Here is a 21,241-nt window from a genome sequence, read left to right as displayed (position 1 = left end):
GGTTTGCCTGGGACAAGGGGAATGCAATCAATAGCTGTTTGAAACTGCAGGCATGGCTGCGGCTGGATTTATCACTTTTAGAGACAATTTTCCAAAAATGTCAGATACTGCCAACAATAGTGCTCCCTTGTAAGTAATGTTGTCCATGCCTAAAATAGATATTACAGATGATTCCAGGCAGCCCGTCATGCAGATTTATCATTTAAGAACAACATGATGAACAACTTGTGGATGGAAGATATCATACTGTATAACACTTATGTTCTGGAGCAAGATATTGGGCTTTGAGAAAAATTGTAAAAAGATATTTCATTCTATTTGGTCATCCGTTATTGAACCTCATTTTGAGCCTTAAACTCGAACATTAGGCAATTTTTCAGCACCAGAAACAGGAGAAATTGTAATTAATCCTCTTAGTTGGTTCTACAAATGATTTTCAATACCATTCTGTCTCCAATAAGTTTCCCCCCTCTTTCAAGCTATGACAAGCTGATGACAATAGCAGAGTAGAAACACTAGAGGGCAGCAACACACCACTGCTCCGTGTAGTCAGTGGAAAGAGGAAGAAAACGGAAGCGGTAGTTACAAACTGAAAACAGTGCAATGTTTGGACTCTTGAGGAAAAACAAACCTGTCAAAATAAGGTGTTGCAATGAAAACAGAAAGTTTGGAGTTGCAGCAAAAGATGTGAAGGATTTGCTTAAAAAAGGCAGCAAGTTATTACAGGTAAGCCCGAATAGTCTGCTGGTTTGTTTTTAACATGTTGTACAGCGCGTTCCGGTTTTTTTTTTCAGCGAGCCTAAGGTAAGGAAAGGTCAACACTTTTGGGAAACAGAAGAAACATACAATTAATACATAGGAGGACCTAAGCTACGCATGTGACTGTTTTGAACACACTGTCTGTTTGGGAAAACGTAACTTGAGCTACTTGATTAAATTGATTGATTCGATACAGGGCGTTTTGATACAGTCCAGGGTCACCTTCTTCAGAAAAGACAGGTGAAATTACTTTCACATTATCCGCAGGTAACTTGGATTCGTAAGAGAAACACGTACATTGTCCTGACACATCTGAGGATATGACGTCACAACCCGAGAAACTTAGCATTACAGCAATACATTTTTTAAAATACGTAATCGACAACAAAAGTATGAAGTTAGATGTCTAATATCCTCGACCAGTGAAAAAGATAATGCATGTCTAAATGTCAGAGATAGTAAACATATGATAATTTATCATCAATTAAATTAACTAACTGTACCAAAACCCAAGATACACAAGATAGAGCAGGCTGTATTGAAGGCTTGTACGTATTACACATATTTTATTTCGCCCAGAGACCTTGCCCTTGTGAATAATGTGAAACTTGAAAATACATTTTTAAAAAATTGGCTACAAATTAATTGCACTAAAATGAATCTTTTGAAAGGGGAAAAAATAACCAGATGTTGGCATAATTTGAAATTAAATTTAAACCTCCTATGTTATTGTTGTGTAATTTTGTCATTTTCAATTGCAGTTGCCACTTCCCGGTGCACATGTTTGTATGTATGCTGACGGGACAAAAGTGACAGAGGAATTCTTCCTAAGTCTGCCAGATAACACTGAACTTGTTCTTCTTTCTAAAGATCAGACATGGAGTGGAGGTAGGTGAATCATACCCAGACCAAATTAAGAAGCATTTTGGTGTTGTTGTCTGAGTCTTATTACTCCTTTGCATATTATTTCAGTGGTGTGTGATATCGGACAGTTACTAAACACAGATCGGCACGCCGATGGCCTCATCGAAGCTGCCAAAGGACTCCTGTCTGATGAGCAGTCTCCCAAGATGCGTAAAATTCTGACTGACCTGCTGCAGAACCTGGAGGACAGATCTGAGCTGGAGAGCAGAGAGGAAGATGAAGATTGGTTCAAAGGTACAATTTCCATAGAGACTCTCTCTGCACCAGAGCTGCTTGGTTTATGGGATTGGATGGCAACATTGATGGCACAATGGGGAAAAAACACTTAAATTAATCAGCTTTTTGTCATAAAAGTAATTCATTTTAAGGAGATCTTTTTTATATTTTAGATTATGCTGACATATTTTGTTCATCATTACAACATATAAAATAATTTGATTTTAACAGACTGAAGAAATTCCAACAATGGCAGAAATTTTCGAAGGTGAGTTAACAGAGCCTGTCACGACTGCTGCCCTGTTATGTTGCAGTCTCAACATTAAAAATACAGTAACTTCATCCTTGAGTTGTTGCCATGTTTAGTTATGTTTATGATGTGCATAACTTGAACTTATAACTGAAAATAGGCTCTCTTCATCTAATAGACACAGGGTCAAGAACTTTAAATCCACCCCCTGTGGGAATCAGGGCCTTTTTGATCTGAGTGCAACCAGTAGAAAATAACTTTTTCCTCTTTGTGGCATTTGATTAAATGCTCTTGCAACAAAGCTTGTCAACAAAGTCCCTGCATCAGACATTGTTTGTTTGTTATTAAGTTGGGTCTCATTTCAGGGGTTGACACTCGATTCAAGACAAAGTCTGCCTACATGAAGTTCAACTGTGAAAACAGGATACGAGGCTACATGAAGGAGGTACAACTTCTTATTCTATCAGTAATTCCACAGGTGTCAGCTGTTATAACTTGTTATCTCTGTAATACCTGTTCTCAGGTGGAAGAAGCCACAAAATCCATGAAGAAGCCTAAAGTTAGATCTGAGCTTCTGAAAGCATCCAGCTGCCTGGGGGAAATGCTGAAGACTGCCAGATACAATGGCTGCTACTTTGACAGGACTGAAAAGGAGCCACATCGCCTCTGTACTCAGGAGGGATGGTTTACCTGCCAGGTACTGAAGGTGTTGATAGGTAAATCAGAGCTGAATAAAAAGGGGGAAATATATGTTAAACCTCTTCTTTCATGTTGCCTCCTCAGGGACCATTTGACCAGGAACTCTGCCAGTCTCTTCACTCCATCAATCCTTATGGCAGCAGGGAGAGTCGGATCCTCTTCAGCACATGGAATCTGGACCACAGGTTGTACACTTAAACTGAGTCAAAAAGCATTTCACTTTCACATTGACTAAATCTATTTCGAACTTAGCAACCTGACATTTACACACACCAATTCAGTGTACCTTCAGAAGCTACAATCCCGAAGATATGGACACACATTTCCAGGGAAACATCTTGAACAATAAACTAAAAAAAAATGGAGAACAAAAAAACTGGAAGGGCTGCAGCCTGAGTTGCATCAATAGGGAGGCATTTTCAGTCGCTATCATGGTGTATGTGGGCGGGGATGTGCAAGAGGAAAGTAGCTGGCTGAAAATCTTTGAACGATGCTACATGGCTAACCTTGTGTTGTGTGGCTAGCTCCAAGCCACTTTGTTCCCTTTGAGCAATGGCTGTGTAAAAACAATAGTGTTTTTTTGCAACACACTGACCAAACAGTTGGCAGAACATGAGTTTTTCACTGAATTTGACAAAAACTATATTGGTTTAGAATCATACAGCCCACCTATAATATCTTGCCAAAATTTTCAATGCTATGGGCATTTTTCACAACAGACATTTTGACCTGTTGAAGTAGGAAAAGCACAGGTTCCTCTTATAACCTTAACAATGGCTTTGTTATATTAAAGTGTGCCAGTAAGTTGTGACAGTGAACCAGCACACACAATACCAGGATCTTGAAACTGAAGCAGCTTATAGCCATTTTTAATTTTTATTTACATCTGTGCTTGTCTTACTGTGAGTTGTCCAAATGTGTTTCAGTAAAAGATCTATTATCCATTTGTTCACATCAGCACATCACATCACATCAGAAATAACTTTAATATATTTTACATCATTCTAATTAGTATTCCCTTTTAATATAGGCTTTGTATAGTCGAAAAGCAGCATGTTATAGTTATTCATATATATAAAATTTGGTGGACAATGGTATAATATAAACCAAATTTAGGGGTCTTGAAGGGGCTGCAGCTTTCAGTAGTAGGTCAATCTGTCGAGCTACAAGTAGATGACTTATTCATCAAGGAATTGGAACAAGACACCTGCTGGTTCAAGAACAAACTTATCTTCTTATTAACTTATTTCTTTTATCCAGGATTGAAAAGAAGAGGTCGATCATTCCGGCTCTGGTGGAGTCTTTACAAAATCACAAGAGCACAGATGTCAACCTGAACTACTTCTACCGCCTGCTGTTCACCAGGGAAAACCTGAAGCTGGTTCACATCGTGTGTCACAAGAAGGGAGCTCACAACCTGCTATGTGACACAAAGAAGATTTTTAAACAAGCCAGTAACACAGACCAAGGAAAACAGAAGGTGAAAGGGAAGAAGAGGCGCCTGGTGTGAACATTTTTAAAACCGTCCATTACACTGATAAATTCTGTGAATTATCTCAGGTCCACTGTAGTAAGATCTGAAAGACAACAAGGTGACCTCCTCTTTTTAATTCAGTTGAACTTTTTTAACCTATTATATAGTCTGCTCTCTGAAACAGTAGAGCTTTAATTCAGACTCAGGTGAAATCATGAAAAACATTTATTTGTTCTTGTGTTGGCACAATGATGTAAACTGCATGAATTGATTACAATGACTGCTCGATATACGAGGCACAAAGTTGCATAGGCGAATATGAAAAGCATCTTGCATAAATAAGGCAGTAAAAATATATAAAACATTTGATTGGATGGGCAGAACAATCAGCTATGTACAAAATACAACAAATGTGATCAGCACTAGTGCAATTACTGTCAACCTCAAAGTTAGACGACTAAATCAGTTTGAAGTTGTCCTCAGCATACTTACACACTGAGACGTAAAAAAAAAAAAACCCATCAGCTTTTAAGTCAATGTTTTTCTAAATCATTTTTACTATTTAATTTGACCATGTTTGCATGTATGACCTAAACAGAAAAATCTGAAAAATGAGCTGCATTTATTGATGTGTTTATGTAAATATACGGAAGTGTTTTCTGATAACCAGCTGCCAAAAGAGCGCACAAATGTGTGAGAAGAAAATGTGACACTTTATGAACAATGGCTCACTTGTCTTAACTTCTGAATTAGTACGAATAAAAGCTTTCATCATGGAACTGCTCTTTGGCATACACTCCTTCCTCAAAATATATACAGTCTGAAACAAGAACTTGAAATTTATTAATATACTAGTTTTGTCTATTTGAACTTTATCATCTTTATTTTTATATGTTCTTACTTATAGTTTTAAATGTGTTATTTTAATCCAGCACTATTTGGCATCTTTAAGGCTAATTTCAACCTGAACACTTGCACTCAAATTATAAATCATTATGTGGTGTGGACAGATTTCTCTAAATAAAGTGCTTTGCAAACACACCCTCCAGGTAAGACCAAAGATGACTGAATCAAGGGTGTGAGCTGAATATAAGGTGTAAATATTAAATCAACCGCTATACATATGTTTCTAACTGATGGCTATATTAACCCCATTACAGTAGCCAAGTTAAAAATCCAAATGAAATACTTGGAATATTCAGGCATCTTGCCAAATGTATCAGGTTATAAAATTCATAAAATTTGTCAACTTTGGACATTTCTTTTCAAGTCAAAGATTAGTTATAATATTCTTTTCAAACTACAAACAGTAATACTGCAAATACCTGTGGTAAACTCAAGCAAGATCTCTATTGCTCAACTTTTTTAGTTCACAGAATCTCTTTAGCACATGTCTTGCAACTGAAGTTTAAGGCAAATACGCCCCTATGATGTAGGCTTGGCTGTAAGTGATGTTTGGCCTACAGCTGATTCAGTTACAGTAAGTCCATGCTAACCTCACTCCCTCTGCGGTGGGCGACTTCATAATCAGTGACTCATTAGCATCACCACAAGGTTAATCATGACAGTGTTAGGATTTTAGGCCTGATTGAATGCATCTTTAGAAACGGTAGTTTAGTTTGGATGATTTTTCCTAAATACTGGGGGGGTTTAACATCCTTCCACAGGCAAGACTTTTGAGTCCACTGCAGTCGTTAGTGCAGTTTTCACTGAGTTGCTCCTCTGTCATTGTGCTGCATACTGCTGAAGTCCACCTCTTCTTCATCACTGTCCTCTAGTGCGTAGTATTGTCGTCTCCGGTTCTCCCTCTGACCACGGACAGAAGACGCTGATGATCTCTGAGGAAAGTCCTGTAGGATAAAATATAAGAATAACCTTATTTCAGGGTGTTTTGGCTTTTTTTTTTTTTAATCACATTACTTTTACTTGAAGTCATTTCTTCTACTACCAAAAGACCATCCACCCGGTGATGACTGTGGATTCATTACGACTACAACTGTTAAAATTTCTCTTACAAAAAGGGTAAAGTTCTAATTAATTTGATGATATTAACTGTGACTAAGAGTAAAGGTAAGGAATATGCTGAGAAAACACTGAGTCAGTGGTACCTGGCAGTGAAAAGACAGAATACATCATGTAATCTTAATTGACTAAATAGTTTAACTAGGTTTTGTTTTTTAAAAATAGTACCTTTTTATGTAGAGAAAACTAACTGCTATGGCGGCTGTTGGTTTGAAAGTTTCACCTGCCACAGGCAACATTTATTATGTATTTGGAGGTGGTAATTTCATTCCCTTGCTCCACACCACTGCCCAAAGATTGAAGCCCAAAAATTCCCACTGCAGCAGACCTCTAGTGGGTTACAAGTGATGATTGAGGGGGAAAAATGTGTTTGCGTCTAAAATCACTGTTTACATACTTCATATTTCCATACTAGGATCTGTACTAAAATCTGGATGTCAGAAAGTCCCACAATCATGTATGATAATGCCTTTAACATTATTAAACTGTAGAACATGCTTGCTGTTTTATCTGTGTACTCTGTGTCGCTTTATCAATGCAAGTCTTTAACTGGCCATCATTTGGGAAAGGTTCCTCTACAAGAACATGTTTCAAGCAACATATCCAACCCAAGTCACAGTTTGTTAATATAATGTAGGACAACCAAAATGCCTCACCTGTACAGCATCCAAGTTTCCAAAGAATTGCTCCACAGGAAGAATCTGATTACTGTCATCATCTGGGAACATGTTCATGATGGACTCTTCACAATCCATGTCCTCAGACTCCTGTTTGTCCAGGTTATTGTACATTCTGCAGCTGTCCATATACAGCTCTGTCCTCAGCTCATTTTCCTTGCCCTCCTGTCCTTCGAGGTCCGGTGATGCCAGGCACCTCCGCCTGCCTGCAGTCAGGGTGCATTCACAGCTGATGCGGGAGAGTCTCTCTTCGGGACTGTCTGATTTAGTGTTACCACCGACTACTGACGTGCACTCTGCTGCCGAGTGTGTCTTTGGACTTTTCATACATCGCCTCCGTGTAGCAGAGGCCTGCAGCAAAACAATAAAGACAAGGGTCACCATGGAGTAACAGCTAACTTTAAACCATATCTATGGTCATATAACAATGTAATTCATTACAAGACACAAGACATATTGTCTGAGGTAAAGTTATGAAAGTTTTTCCTTCTTCAATTGTCCTGTTCAGGGGGGAAAACATCAAACATGGCCCTTTGAGAAGTTGTTCAAAGAAAGACCAATGCAGAACATAATTCTGGTCTTAAATTTCTCATTTTAAAGGTTGTTGTCTTCTGTATACACTTTAACACAAACCTTTTTGGAGCTGCTCTTCCTCTTTCTTGGTTCCAAGCCGTCATGTTGACCGGGCATCTGCAAAGCAACAAAATGAGTTGTTTTAAACCTTTGTGGCAATAACCACTTATAGCCACCAGTTAACGATGGTTAATTATTATTAATGTCATTATACAATTTGGTGGCAAATAAAGGTTACATAGCATGACAAATGAGGAAGGACAGAAGAACAAGAAAAATGTGGTTAAAGGGTGAAAAAGAACAGCACTGCTAATGTTGATCATAACTTTGGATTAAGCAGAGGTCATGATCCACCTAAGTAAGGCATGATACAAGATGAAAATATCCCACTATTTACGTTTACTGCTATCTTGGCAGTAAAGGGAGTGAGGAGGGACAGTTGAGTGAGATTTAACTTTCCTTGGGAGGGAAGAGGGATGTAGGGAGAGTGCTGTCTCTCACCCACATGCCCCAAGAAACACCTGGCAGAGATCTTCACTCTACTGAGAGCACGTTTCTATTTTATTATTGAGTAGAAAGGCTGTTGTTATACCAGTAGCTCTAGCTTCAGTAATATCACAAATCAAGTAATTTTCCAAAACACAGCCCTGTAAAAGAGTGGTTTAACTGCAATTAACTTGGCTTTTTTATGTGAGCCAGGATTTAAACACTTACTTTAAAGAGCATGATGTTTTCAGGACATTTTTGAATCAGACGACAATATGTTACACGGGGAGAAAAGTAAACTTCACAAGTTTTAGGTAAGCAATGTTCTCTGTATGAATTGTTTGGAACCTTCACCTGTATCCTCCGCTTGCCATACTTTAACGTCACGCTATTCAATAGCGACAACTGAACGTCTCCAGTAAATATTAGATTTTATTCCTTTAATAGTACGTTTGCACTTTTTAGATGTGTCCAAACCATAACCATTTAAAGTTAATCAAATGCAGCGGATAATGAAACTTTGGACAGTTATATTGTATATGTATCGTCGAGTCATCACGTCGAAAGAAGTTTACCTAACGTAACGTTGTGTATAAAAAATAAATGAACAACTACAACGTCAGTGTTAACTGTGTTTAAAATGTCACAAGACTTGAGGTTTTGGGAAGGCTAAGTGCTAGCAAAACAGCGTCGGATAACTGCAATAAGCTAATAAGGCTAACATGATACCAATAACTAATTCTCTCATGGTCTGAAAGACTGTTAGTTAAGTAACCTAGTTAAACACCTACCTTACGCAGCATTTGCCGGCGTATAGGTTCTGTTTTCAGCACCCCCGATATTAACTTGTTCGTAATAAGCCTTCACATTAATGGAATTAGTAGGCTAAATACAACTGCTTTGCTCGAACACATATGGCGTCGTCGCCTGGCCTATGCTCTGCAAGTCTGTTGCAGAGTCGCAAAATTGTACTTCCGGTTGGGGAGGTTCACTCAGCGGTCACAGCGTCTCAGGTAGTTTTATCGAAAATATGGACAATAAGATCAGATTTCTTCAAAGGGCTTTAGATAGAATAAATTGTCCTCACTCTCCTGTGTTTTGTTGTATGAGGTTGTATATTATTTTTTACTAAATAACAGAAACACGACTTTTAGCTTTAGCCTAAACCTGTTCTTGGTTAAATATAAAAGACAATACCCGTCAATTTCTCAATACTCTGGGCCCATAAAATGCATTGGTAAATACCAGCCTGTATCTTTCATCATTTTTTATCTTCCGAATCTTTTTCTGTTAATTTTAAGATGTCCATTTACTATATTGGCATTTATACATCTTTGTAGATCCCGGTATTAATCCGTGTAGAATTTCTGTGATTTTATTTTGAAGGCAAATTTTCACTTTACCGCGCTGACACCCTCAAGTTTTCAGGGACGGTGAAGCTGCCAGCTCACCAAGTACGATTTCTCTGTTCTCCCCATTACATGGGAGGACTGTTTCACAATAAACCGCGTTTGTGTAAGTAAAAATATATGAGAAGAATCCCGTTTGAATTTTCTTATCAGTTTCAATGTTGAGATAACGGTACTTAGGTTATGTGAGGTGACGAGAAGGATTTGGCGCAAACGATTGCAATTCCAGACATTTCAGCAAGAGGGTGTCAGAGGCTTTCTAACTGTAGCGAATATAAACGTTTTAGTGTTTGTGCTGTTGAAGAACCATAGGCATAGTATGAAAAATAAGTATATGTAATTATTTCAGAAGTAAATTAAAAGAAGAAAAAAAAACAATTCAGAATTGTTGCTTGTCCATATCACTTTAAGATTATCACTTTTATGTTGGTGCCTTTAGGATATTTAGGAAACTTATAAGGTTGATGATCCGTGCAAATGTACAGTTAAATAAGAAAATCTGAAAACGTTAACGTAGGTTTTTTATGATTTATGTTTTCTTTGGAATCTTTTGGTGAACAATAAGATATTAAACATATTAAATAGGCCAATCTTATTTTTAACTGCTTAATTTTTTTCCATACAGAAATGCATATTAAGCCAGACACGACCCTGTTTTATTTTTATATTGTAAAACATGTAGGTAATTTTTTTTTTCCTGAAAGGAGCTTTAATTACAACATTTTCTGTAGAAGATTGTTATTTATTTTTGCCTTGCTCTGCTTAAACCTGTTTGCAGCCCTTGCTTCACATATAAAATACTTAATGTTAAATAAAGTTTATTAAAGTTCGTTGTTGCTTCAGTTCCTTCTAAAATTTAAAGGCTTCTTTTTTCCCTGATGTATTTATTGCCATTTTTAAAATCGCGCGGCTATAAAATCTTTAAAAGCTATAGGTAGAGGAAACAATAGATGGTGATGGCTCTAACGTGGTGGACACCTGGTAGGCCTGTGTGTAAGAAATGGGAAACCTGAACAGTGCGGGTCGTTTGGGGAGGAGATATTTGGGAGGGGTTGTGGGAGGAGAGAGAGAGAGAGATGATTCTGCAGCAGGTCTCCAGTCAGTTTGTGTAAAGACAGAGAGGAAGCCTGAGGACATGCTGTAAATCCCGCATAATTTTTCCAGCGATGTGTGACACCACAAAGAGCCGTCATGGGCAGAAGAGGCACCAGAACCACCTCAGTGTCAGCCTTCTCACGTAGCTTAGGACGCATCTTCTGGTGTCCACATGAGCAGGGATGGCGGGGGTTGATCTTAACTGGACTAACAGTTGTGAAACACTATGAAGGCAAAGGGAACAGCCTTTGAGGGTCTCAGTAAGAGCCATGGATCACCTTTTCCGAAGAAAGCGAGTCGGTCTGCTGAAACCCCTGCTGAGTCTGTCTCTCGTCTTCGCCTCTTTTCTCATGATCCACAAGCTGAAGCTGGCAGAGAAGGACGGAGTGGGAGTTAAACATATTCGGGATGCCGGGTGGTGCGGCTCCGACTGCTTTTCATTCAAGAAGGGAGCCGTGAAAAATAGTTTAAGGAGCTCAGACTCTCCAGTGCTTACCAACGATTTGGATGTGCAGCGGGTCTCCAACAGGACTCCGGCTTCCTGGGACGCACAGGTTCTCAACTGCAGTGAGGACGCGTCTGTGAGGACCAAGGACTGGTTCCGTCGCCTGGATCCCAGATTTCACCAGTTTGTTCTGCACAGACACTGCAGGTACTTCCCCATGCTGATTAACCATCCGGAGAAATGCGAGGATGGAGAGGTGCACCTCCTCATGGTGGTAAAGTCCGTTATCGAGCAGCACGACAGGCGAGAGGCGGTGCGTAAAACCTGGGGCAATGAGCAGACGGTGGATGGGAAGAAAATAAAAACTTTATTTCTTTTGGGAAGCCCTGCGACTGGTAAAGACACCAAGAACCTCCAGAAACTGATCGAGTACGAGGACCGGATTTATGGGGACATCCTCCAGTGGGACTTCATGGACACCTTCTTTAACCTGACACTGAAAGAGGTCAACTTTCTCAAGTGGTTCGACATCTACTGCTCCGGCGTCCAATTCATCTTCAAAGGAGATGATGATGTGTTTGTGAATACGCACAACCTTCTGGAGCTCATCGGCTTTAAATTGGAGGAACGCAAGGAGACCGACTTGTTCGTAGGGGACACCATCTCCAAAGCGATCCCCATCCGAAACCGGCAGAGCAAATATTACATTCCCAAAGAGCTCTTCGATAAGCCATATCCCCCTTATGTGGGAGGTGGGGGGTTTCTCATGTCCTCCCAGCTGGCCAGGAGGCTTTTCGTGGTCTCCGAGGACCTGGAGTTGTACCCTATCGACGATGTGTTTTTGGGGATGTGCCTGCAGAAGCTTCACTTGGCCCCAGAGATGCATCCGGGCTTCAGGACCTTTGGGATCACCAGACGCAGGGTGAGCCCCATGAACAACGAGCCGTGCTTTTATAAAAACCTCATCGTGGTGCACAAACTGAGCGCGCAGGAACTGCTCAGAATGTGGAGCGTGGTGCACAACGAGGCACTGGTTTGCGCTAAAAGGACATCAATATGATTGTCAATTTATATAAATGAAAGACAATAGAATTTACTAAAGCTGAACTGATGGTTGGAATACACAGATGACTTTAGTTTGAAACTGATGATCTTTACACCTTTCCTGAATCTGCGTCCTGAGTCATGTAGTGGAGGATGGGTTTTTTGACAACTATAATAAATATGTTTATTTTCATTAACTGAATATTTAATTCAGTAAGCATTTAATTTCACTGATATGTTTTATACTGTACATCACATCTGGAAATTGCATTTCTGTTTGTCAAATTAAAAAGGTTGCAAAGTCATGTGAACAGGTTGGTTTTTCTCTCCACTAGTTCTGCTATATATTCGTTTCCCATTTTGTGGAACCATACAACACAACTCAGTGGTGTGCAAGCATCCAAGAAAAGTGTCAGTTTTTCTGATTCTTGTTGCCATTTCAGATTGGAGTTTCAACACTTTGCTGTGTGAATCCATGAAATCCAACGGGTGTGGAGTGACGGTTTCTGTGCCTGTTTGTGCAGGCATAAAAAAGACTTGACTTGTTGCATCCAGGTGTTTCTCTGAAACCGCTGATTTTATTGTCAATTTCTGATATCAGGATTTCAGTTTTTGTTTTTAAAGTGTCAAATTGAACTTAAGGGACATAACTTCATTGAATGACTTTTTGACATTGTAAAAATCTATTTACTTGATTTGTAAGTTAATATATTGTTTTATTTCACCTGTTATTCTTAATGTAAATTTATTTGTCCATGATTGACAAATACAGGCTAAAACCAAAGAAACTAATGGGATGTCAAGATGTAGTTATATATGAGTGTAAATAAAACTGGAGCTCTTTGTCAGCTTTGTAAATACAGTATGAATGTCGCAGCATTTTATTAATATGTGTGGGGAGCTGGAAAACAGCACAGAACTGGGAAAGATTTGGAATAAGTTGACTGCTTTATATAGAGTGATACTTCCAACTGATTGCTAAATAAAGGACTATTAGAGCTGCTAACCAAAGATACTGTCATCTCTTATCAGAAACAAATGCAACTTCCAGCTTATTATAGCTTTATTTAAACAAATACAAATACTTTTACAGACAAAAATAGCCATTTTATGCACAGGAAATTCAGAAAATACTGACTACAGTGCATTTAAATATCCACTGTTGCAAAGGTCCTCAATACAGAAGCACATGTATTAAAGCCAACATCGTCAATGGGGAAGTTACAAATTAAAGTTAATTTGTTATACATCAAGTATAACAATGATTGTTTCTCCACTAAGAGTATTTTCACAAATACTTTACTGTACCAACAATACAGTTTGTAAAAGTAATATAAAAATCCCCCCTCAAACTGTTTTAGGGATGTTTCTGTTCTTCTGGGCTATAAATAAATCTCAGATATATTACAATCAATATTGTCATAACACTGTATAGTACAATAGCAGTAGTGAAATTATGGCTCAAACTATCAACCTTTGAATTAGTACTTAAAATGTGAGTTTGTGGTTAAACCATTTTAAAGCCAATGAAGTGCCTTAGAGTGTTTGTGTGGATCAGTCATACTCAGCAGTACATGCTACACAAATTCTAATGTCCAGTATATTCTTCGCTACTTTTTTTCCCTTTTAAGTAATTTTGTTTAGTTAAATGGTGTACTTACTCTCACTTACTGTAGCATATAAAACTGTGCTATATACTTTTGATTGTCAGTGGGTATTAAGCAGGAAAATAAATTAAGTTTCTATTAAGCAGTGAAGAATCATCCCTTTGGCAAAGTCCTACTTCCTTCCTTCTATATAATCTATTTAACACACAAAATGAAAATGTAAACAGATGGCAACATGTGAAGCTGACATTCAGGTTGTTGATGGCTCTAGAATTGAAGCATCATCTGCTGGAGTGTTGCCAAGGGAGGAAAGTCTTCTGCTTGTAACTAAACCTCATTTCTCTCAGTACTGCCTCTACAAGTGTTTCTGTGTTCCTGTGTTTCTGTGTATCAGTCAGTGTTACCGTCTTCTGATAATACATACAGAATGGTTAAACATTTAAGGATTCTGCACTGGTTATCTATGAGAACTCTGAGCCTGATTTATCCTGTGCAGACACAATCATCACAAATGTTATAGTAATTTTTGTGTTTGCGTGACAGAATAGATTTGATTTAAATGGAAATTACAAAAAGAAATCAACAGAAAAATAAATCTTTTTTTTTTACATTAAACTGTTAAAGTTTTACAATAGCAATGGATAGTTTTGCAGGTTTAAAGGGAACCTATAGAAAATGTACACATAAAGGTTTGTTTCAAAGACTGAAAATAGTCCTTTATGGCTCCAAACTAGCTCTGTCAAGTCTGGGAAAAGAACCCTTATGATGTAATAGTGATGTCGTCAGGGTAACATCAACTTTGGCTTTGACAACGCATTTTAAACCAAAAACCTGCACTGCAAACTGAGGTTCTGGAGTTTGTTAGACATCAAAATTTACCAAATAAAAATGGTTTTTATGACAAATATGCGTTAATGACCCTTTTTTAATCTTTCTCCTCTGAGTTTCCCCAACCTAATGGAAATACAATATTGAATCAATGACAACCCCTTTTACTGTAAGTCCCTAAGCACAGAGGCTTCCCATGGCAGTGACTAAAATGAGAGCCTCAACCTGAGAATCATGTAAGGAGATATCAGTGGACAGTGTGCTCATGTTTACTATCCCAGCAGGTGTATGACGCCAGACAGACTTACAGACAAAAGAGGCAAGAGATCTAACGTTGGTGTTTCCAGCTGTCTCTTTACAGGATGGCATTGTATCACTGATCCCTACAGAAATCTAGTGTCTTCATAAATGGATACATCAACATGCTGCAATGCCAGTTGACAAAGGCTGAAAAGTATAAAAAGGTTTATTCTTATTGTGTTAGCTTAATAATATGTTAAATATAAGTAGCTTAAATCAAAAACAGCTTACAGCCTTAAAAATCGATTGCGTATGTAAGTGAATGCGACGATCACATGCTTTCTAAAAGTGCTGATATGTAAAAACATTGGAAATATGAAAGTGAGGGGGTTACTTAAGGGATGTTTGTAGTCTTTTAGGTTCCTCCTCTAGGGTTGGGGGAGGTTCTGCTAGGTGCTTTAAACCAGCTTCATTTCTTCCCTGGGGTATGACCTCTTGCCAGGGGTGCCAGAGCTGGAATCCGGCTGCCCCTGCCCATGGGCCTGGGTCTGGCCCCAACAGACCAGGCCTGTTTAAGCTTAGCTTCACCAACAGCTCGACCTGGACACACAAACAAAAGCACATACAATGACGTTAATCTTTGTGAGAACAGTGTGCAGACAACAGAGGTTGTTTTTGTGTACATGACTATTATTTATCACCAAACAAAGCAGCCGGCATTACTTGTTTTACATGTACATACAGGAAATGTTCATGATGTCAGCACCTCATGGCTACACACTAGGAGTAATCATCTTTACTTACGTACTGTACTGTCGATGAGTCTATAGTGCAGTCAAAAGAAATCTGATTTACAGTAAGCTACTAACTCTGTCAGCCTACTAAGGGAAATGTTGGTTCACAGATCCCTCTCTTAATTAGAAAGAGCAATAAGTCTCTGTAAAGTATTGCAATACACGCACAAGCCCTGCATTTAAAAATTGAGTATATGAAGTATGTATGTACATAACCCCTTAAAGTACATGACAAATATGTACACAACAAAGCTAAACAAAAGCAGGTTTTTCCACAAGCCACCGTTTCACATAGCAAATTCAATATCATTTACAGTGTGGCAACTGTTAAGGCCTTTATCCAGATTAATCATAAGTCAACTTTACCCTGAAACCCTGAAAAGTAACAGATTTACTGGGAAGGAAATTTCTCCTTTACACAGTTAATGATTGTTAATTTATAGCTAAGCACCTAGGCAAAGCACTCACTAGATGATAGGATTGACTTATTTGAACATTTGTTAGGATCTGTATGTCTGCAAGATCATCATGGCGCTCGACGGAAAAAGGTCTGCCTGCTTTGGCTTCTAAACTGTCGGGAGACCTGCCTGACATATCATCAAACTTGTTTAAGTTATCTCAAAGATAATATTAAGAAGAATCCTGGACTTGGAGGATTGCTAGATGCTAGTTGCTACAAGATTATCTCAATAAAAAGAAGTCACTTTGATTCAATTTGTCACCCTTTGTCCTCTGCCTGACTTGTATAAATATGGATCACGGACTTTGACCAAATTAAATAAAAAGTGTTAAGTGAATTTTTTGGTGAATGGAAGATATCAGTTTAATGATATGTATGATTACAGTGAATAATTTTCAGTGACAAATACACAGTTTTCAATTAGAGATGATTTTACAGAGGACTGATAGAGAAAAATGGGACAAGAATGGGATGGATGTTGGATCACCTTGACCTTTTTGACCCTTAACCAGCAAACCTTCTCATCCTTGTGTCCAAGTAGTGCTTATCTTTGTTTCCCATACTATCACGACACTAAGGTGCTGATTCATGTATTGCGATTCTTAAGTATTGCGATTCAAAATTAGGATTTATTGCTTTGTGTCAAGACTTGACCATGCGAAACAATTAATTCATACATTGCCAGAGACTGTATATCATGAGTCATATTTGCAAGTCTATTTGTTAGTCTTTCTGAGTACAATTTCAGCAGATGGCTGCTGACTCATAATGTTTAGGGGGGCTGCTCTTGCTTGTGGTGTTTCTCTGAAAAAAACGTCTCTATTGCTAATATCGGAAACCAGCGGCTATCATCTGACGATGATATAACCTTCGGGGGTGACGGCCAACTTTTCTTCCGATTTAGTCAGCAGTTAGAAATAAAGGACTTCAGGCCAAGACTTCCTTCTCTGTGCACTGCATTGTTAACAGTCTGACTAGCAACCTGAGAAGTGAGAATGGAGACTGAGATGAGAAATTACATCAAAGAACTTTCTCGTTGCTCTGCTTGTGTTTGTTAGGATCCTTGCAGTATTCAGTGGTCATGAGGTGTTTAAAGTGAGCCAAATTATCCGCAGAGGTCTCCTCTCCAAAACAAAACATAGTAATTAAATCCCAAAACACTACATGAAGAAGCTACATCTTAATGATCCTTATACATCCGATGCTCGATGGCGAGTCACTTGACACACTAAGAGAGTGGTTGGCTGGAAATGTTTTAATGTCGGGCTGACAGCGCTTATGGTAAATGGACTGTACTTATATAGCGCTTTCTAGTCATGTTTTACACTACATGTCACATTCACACACACATTCATACACTTATGGCAGAGGCTGAAACGTAAAGTGCCCAACTGTCAGTCAGTCACCCCATTCATATTTGGAGCAATTTGGGGTTCAGTGTCTTGCCCAAGGACACTTCAACATGTAGACTGGGGATCAAGCCTCCGCGGTTCGATTGAAAGACGACCGACTCTACCACTGAGCCACAGCAGCTTATCAAAAACACTGATAAAATGTCAACAACATTTATTAATTGTTATCGCATTGAATTAGAGGAGGGTTTTTTCTTGTAGTGGCACTTTACTGGCTCTGTCTGTCATTCTTAATTAAAAGCTCTGTTTTACCTGTCTACTTTTCTTTTTATAGAAGGCACCATGTAAAATGACTTTTTACTGACTCACTTATCTTCACCAACTTCTTTCGCCATTCTTTCGCCTCTCTACTAAATGTGTATCTCAATCTCATACTTGAGCTGCAATACTTACAGGAACGCAGATATGTGGTTGTCTGAGTAGCATTGTGTGAGAGTATTAACATATGTGACTGGTGTAGTGTTGTAAAGTCCAAAAAGTTATAACAGTTTAAACAGAAACGCTCTGTCTAAACTCTGCCATACTTAGCTGTTCCAAGTTAGCTTCATAAGAAAATTGAATTAGGAAACAAAAAATGTATTCAAGATTTGGAAGGAAGAAAAAGAATGATGATACTTTGATGCACTAGGGAACCAGTTTTTTTCACTAACCTTTTGTCCAGGCCAGACATACCGACCAAGATGCAGTGTTAACAAGGATCAATATAACTATCTCGAAATAATCAGTGTTCTTCCTGATGGTCTTGCTTGCTTTTGAAGGTCATATATAAGCATCCGTATCAACTCAGTTGGTTTCACAACCAGTTAAAAACCCCTCACAGTGGGTTTAAGCAGTGACATATTTGGGTGGTACTAGCCCATTGGTCACTCTGGCATCAATATGGTGAAGTAATGTAAGATGTTCCTCAAAAAAATACTAGGCATGTGGACTAATACAACCCTACTTCCTTACACAAAGCTGGATTCTTATGATGAAATGTGACAGTAGCTGCTTGTTTAAGTCATACAATCTACTAAAACACTACCATGATTGCAAAATATCACTCAAAATGGATACAGAAACGCCCACTACACTAGGCTCCAAACTCTGTCACTATTTTTATGTGTCTCAGTTAGTGCTCTGAGACAGGAAGCCATAGTGGAAAAGCTGCAACATGAAATTTTACCAACAAGCATGGGCACTTTGTGTAGCTCTCACACTGAGCGTTGGGGAGGTGGGTGTAAGCAGAGGGTGCATGAATGCTTTACCTTGTGCTGGCTGGGTTCTCTGGGACACCGCAGTCCTGCGTGAGTTTTGTTTACAGCCCTCCCTGCCCATGAGGTGAGTCTTCCAGGCCTGGAACAGGGACAAAGTAGCTCAGTGAGACCATTTTTCTCCCATCTACTTCTCAATCTGGGCAACTAAGGTTGACTGTAGCCCACTCAAGGTTGGAACGGTTGCCCTCCTTCCCACTAACAGTGCAGTCTTTCACTGGGTCTATGCTCAGGGCATGAGCAGCAAGTGTGACTTTATGTGTTTTTTCATTACTATTATTATTTCACCAAATCTAAAGGTGTTTAAGATGAGAGACTGCAGAATTTTACAAATGACTTACAACTAAGGTTATATAATAAGAGTCACTGTAGATTGGGGCTTAGTCTCAATATCTCTCTTACCCAATCTGGACATTAAGTGCATTGGATGGAAAGGAAATGGTTAAAAGCTTAAGCATTGAAAGCTGTAACACCATGTTGTATAATTTTCATCTTTAATCATTAAGACAATGTTTCCACAATATTGACAAAAAAGCACTTGTTTCTGATAAGTGCAGTTACAAAGCATATTAGGTATTTCTCCCAACCAACATTACTTCCTATCAGGAACAACACAGGTATAATAAATGTACCAGTAACTAAGTCTATGAGTGTAAAATCAGAGAGGCTGATTTTAAACCTAATAAAATAATGTTAGAAAATAATGCTGCACTTCTCTAAATGGATATAGGATGTACACATTGTCACACAACAATCACTGTTGGACAAGACATGTATGTTCAAAGGGCAGTTAGTAATAAATGACCTCCATAAACATATTAAAGTCTTATTACAGCCAGTGTTTACAGCTATTTTTGAAACAAATGGGGGTGTGGTTAATAGTCACACCAAACCATAACCATGGCTACCATATTTCTGTTATGGCACACTACCACTCAAACATTTATTGAGGGTTTACAGTAGCATACCAAGGTGAAATATTCCCTGTTTGCTTTAAGACTACAACACTAAGTGAGCTCACAAGCTAACCAGCTGATTGCAACGACGCAACCGGTCCAGCCAGAGAGCATCAGAGGAAAAAAACAGAAAATGTTTTGTGTAACCATGACCTGGTCTACATTACCTTTGTGTTACATTGTCCAAGAAAATTCGGATCCACTGCAGTTTGTCTACAGGTCAGGCAGAGGTGTAGAGGATGCAGTGGGCACCCTGTTTAACTTAATTCTGAATCGCTTAGAGGGAGCTTAGGCCTTTGCTCGTCTTCTATTTTTCATCTGCTTTTAACTGAATACAGCAGAAAAATTACGTGGCATGCACAACATTGATCTTGGCCTGATAGCCTGGCTGATTGACTTTTTAATCGAAAGGCCACAACGACTCAGGGTTAATGGTGTTTTGTCAGACAATGTTGTCCACTCCACTGGATCACCCCAAGGCTGCGTTCTCTTACTGCTTTTATTTGTCCTGTACACAAACGAGTGCTGAAGCCAATGTGGGCCATCATATTAAAGATTTTAAAAGAGCGCTTAGAAGTTTTAATGTTCCTACATGTACATGTTTTAACTAGGAATTATCTTAATCTGTTGTAGAATTCTTATTGGCTGTTTATTCTATTATCTTTCTGTTTTTTTTCTTGCTTTGTTTCTATTGTATTTCTGCTTTTCTGCCTAATGTAATCTCGGCATCATTGAAAATGAGGGCCAACCCTCAATGTATTCCCGAGAAATAAATAAAGGTTGAATGAATGAATGAATGAATATTATTACATTTGCGGATGATTCTGTTATTGTGTCCTTGATCAGCAGTGTTGACCCTGATCATGGTCCTGTGGTGGGGGAATTCACTGACTGATGCAGCTCATCCCTTTGGACATTAATGTATCCAAAACAAAAGAAATGATGATTGATTTTAGGAAAAATCCTTCAGTCACCTCTCCTGTTATTATTGCGAACCAGGCTGTTGAGTTGGTGCATAATTATAAATACCGCGGCACCAATGTTGATGACAGGCTGTCCATTGATTTCAATGTTGATGCTGTGTGTAAGAAAGCATATCAGCGTATGTATTTTTATAGGAAACTTTCAAGTTTCAATGTTGACAGCACTTTTATGAAGATTTTTTATTCTTGTTTTATTGAATCTGTGCTTACCTTTTCTTTTATCTACTGGTACGGCTCACTTTCCCTCAAAAACAAAAACAGACTGCAGGGTTTTGTAAATGTGTGCGTCCGAATTGCAGGTATTAACCTGAACGACCTCACAGACCTGCAGGTCAGAACTCTAAGAATGGCCTGTTCGGTTTAAGCTGATCCGAGCCAACCCTTGGCCCATGAGTTCTTGCTGCTTCCGTCAGGCCGCAGATACATTCTGTCAAGATGTAGGACCAACAGACACAAACACTCCTTTTTTCCTGCTGCCATTGGCTTTTTAAATGGTTAAACAACATAGATTTGTACTTACTGTGGTTCTTGTGGTATGTTTATACTACTTATTATTTATTGATGTTTTGTGTCGTATGCTGTGTTAATTGTTGTGTGGTCACTGCTGGCTGTACAGTAAATTGCCCCTCAGGGAT

The 21,241-nt window shown here is 38.8% G+C and overlaps 4 protein-coding genes across 4 annotated transcripts in view; 2 read left to right on the top strand and 2 right to left on the bottom strand.

The window, feature by feature from the left end:
• Positions 1-597: 597 nt before the first annotated feature.
• On the top strand, positions 598-5,095 carry dffb (DNA fragmentation factor, beta polypeptide (caspase-activated DNase)). Its single transcript, XM_069661044.1, has 7 exons — positions 598-726; positions 1,521-1,647; positions 1,732-1,917; positions 2,515-2,594; positions 2,673-2,846; positions 2,933-3,033; positions 4,109-5,095. The coding sequence occupies exons 1-7, from the start codon at positions 604-606 to the stop codon at positions 4,356-4,358; spliced, it is 1,041 nt and encodes a 346-aa protein (XP_069517145.1). The 5' UTR covers positions 598-603; the 3' UTR covers positions 4,359-5,095.
• cunh1orf174 (chromosome unknown C1orf174 homolog) lies at positions 4,532-9,012 on the bottom strand. The gene is made up of 4 exons (XM_069661045.1): positions 8,872-9,012; positions 7,655-7,711; positions 7,001-7,372; positions 4,532-6,172 (listed from the first exon to the last, which is right to left on the bottom strand). The coding sequence occupies exons 1-4, from the start codon at positions 8,881-8,883 to the stop codon at positions 6,029-6,031; spliced, it is 585 nt and encodes a 194-aa protein (XP_069517146.1). The 5' UTR covers positions 8,884-9,012; the 3' UTR covers positions 4,532-6,028.
• Positions 9,013-10,633: 1,621 nt separating this feature from the next.
• b3gnt7l (UDP-GlcNAc:betaGal beta-1,3-N-acetylglucosaminyltransferase 7, like) lies at positions 10,634-12,162 on the top strand. Its single transcript, XM_069660751.1, has one exon. The coding sequence runs from the start codon at positions 10,854-10,856 to the stop codon at positions 12,087-12,089; it is 1,236 nt and encodes a 411-aa protein (XP_069516852.1). The 5' UTR covers positions 10,634-10,853; the 3' UTR covers positions 12,090-12,162.
• A 994-nt stretch (positions 12,163-13,156) lies between these two features.
• cep104 (centrosomal protein 104) overlaps positions 13,157-21,241 on the bottom strand; it is a 31,885-nt gene continuing 23,800 nt past the window's right edge. The window contains exons 20-21 of the mRNA XM_069660183.1: positions 18,662-18,749; positions 13,157-15,348 (exon numbers count right to left, since the gene is read on the bottom strand). Of these exons, the coding sequence (XP_069516284.1) occupies positions 15,218-15,348; positions 18,662-18,749 (219 nt within the window). The 3' untranslated portion in view covers positions 13,157-15,217. The remainder of the gene's footprint in view (positions 15,349-18,661; positions 18,750-21,241) is intronic.

Source organism: Semicossyphus pulcher, unplaced genomic scaffold, assembly GCF_022749685.1.
Source record: "Semicossyphus pulcher isolate SPU_LCO1_2020_fin unplaced genomic scaffold, fSemPul1.0.p SCAF_13, whole genome shotgun sequence".
NCBI classification, from domain to species: domain Eukaryota; kingdom Metazoa; phylum Chordata; class Actinopteri; order Labriformes; family Labridae; genus Semicossyphus; species Semicossyphus pulcher.
Note: the sequence above shows the minus strand (reverse complement) of the source record. Positions and strands in the feature narration are given on the sequence as shown.

Bases quoted from the DNA above. Each gene is read 5' to 3' on its own strand.
- b3gnt7l (XM_069660751.1), top strand. From the start codon at position 10,854: ATGGATCACCTTTTCCGAAGAAAGCGAGTCGGTCTGCTGAAACCCCTG.
- dffb (XM_069661044.1), top strand. From the start codon at position 604: ATGTTTGGACTCTTGAGGAAAAACAAACCTGTCAAAATAAGGTGTTGC. The intron at 727-1,520 runs GTAAGCCCGAAT...TTTCAATTGCAG, and splicing joins AAGGCAGCAAGTTATTACAG to TTGCCACTTCCCGGTGCACA. The intron at 1,648-1,731 runs GTAGGTGAATCA...ATATTATTTCAG, and splicing joins AGATCAGACATGGAGTGGAG to TGGTGTGTGATATCGGACAG.
- cunh1orf174 (XM_069661045.1), bottom strand. The intron at 7,373-7,654 runs GTTTGTGTTAAA...GTTTTGCTGCAG, and splicing joins GGAAGAGCAGCTCCAAAAAG to GCCTCTGCTACACGGAGGCG. The intron at 6,173-7,000 runs GTGAGGCATTTT...TTTATCCTACAG, and splicing joins GAAACTTGGATGCTGTACAG to GACTTTCCTCAGAGATCATC.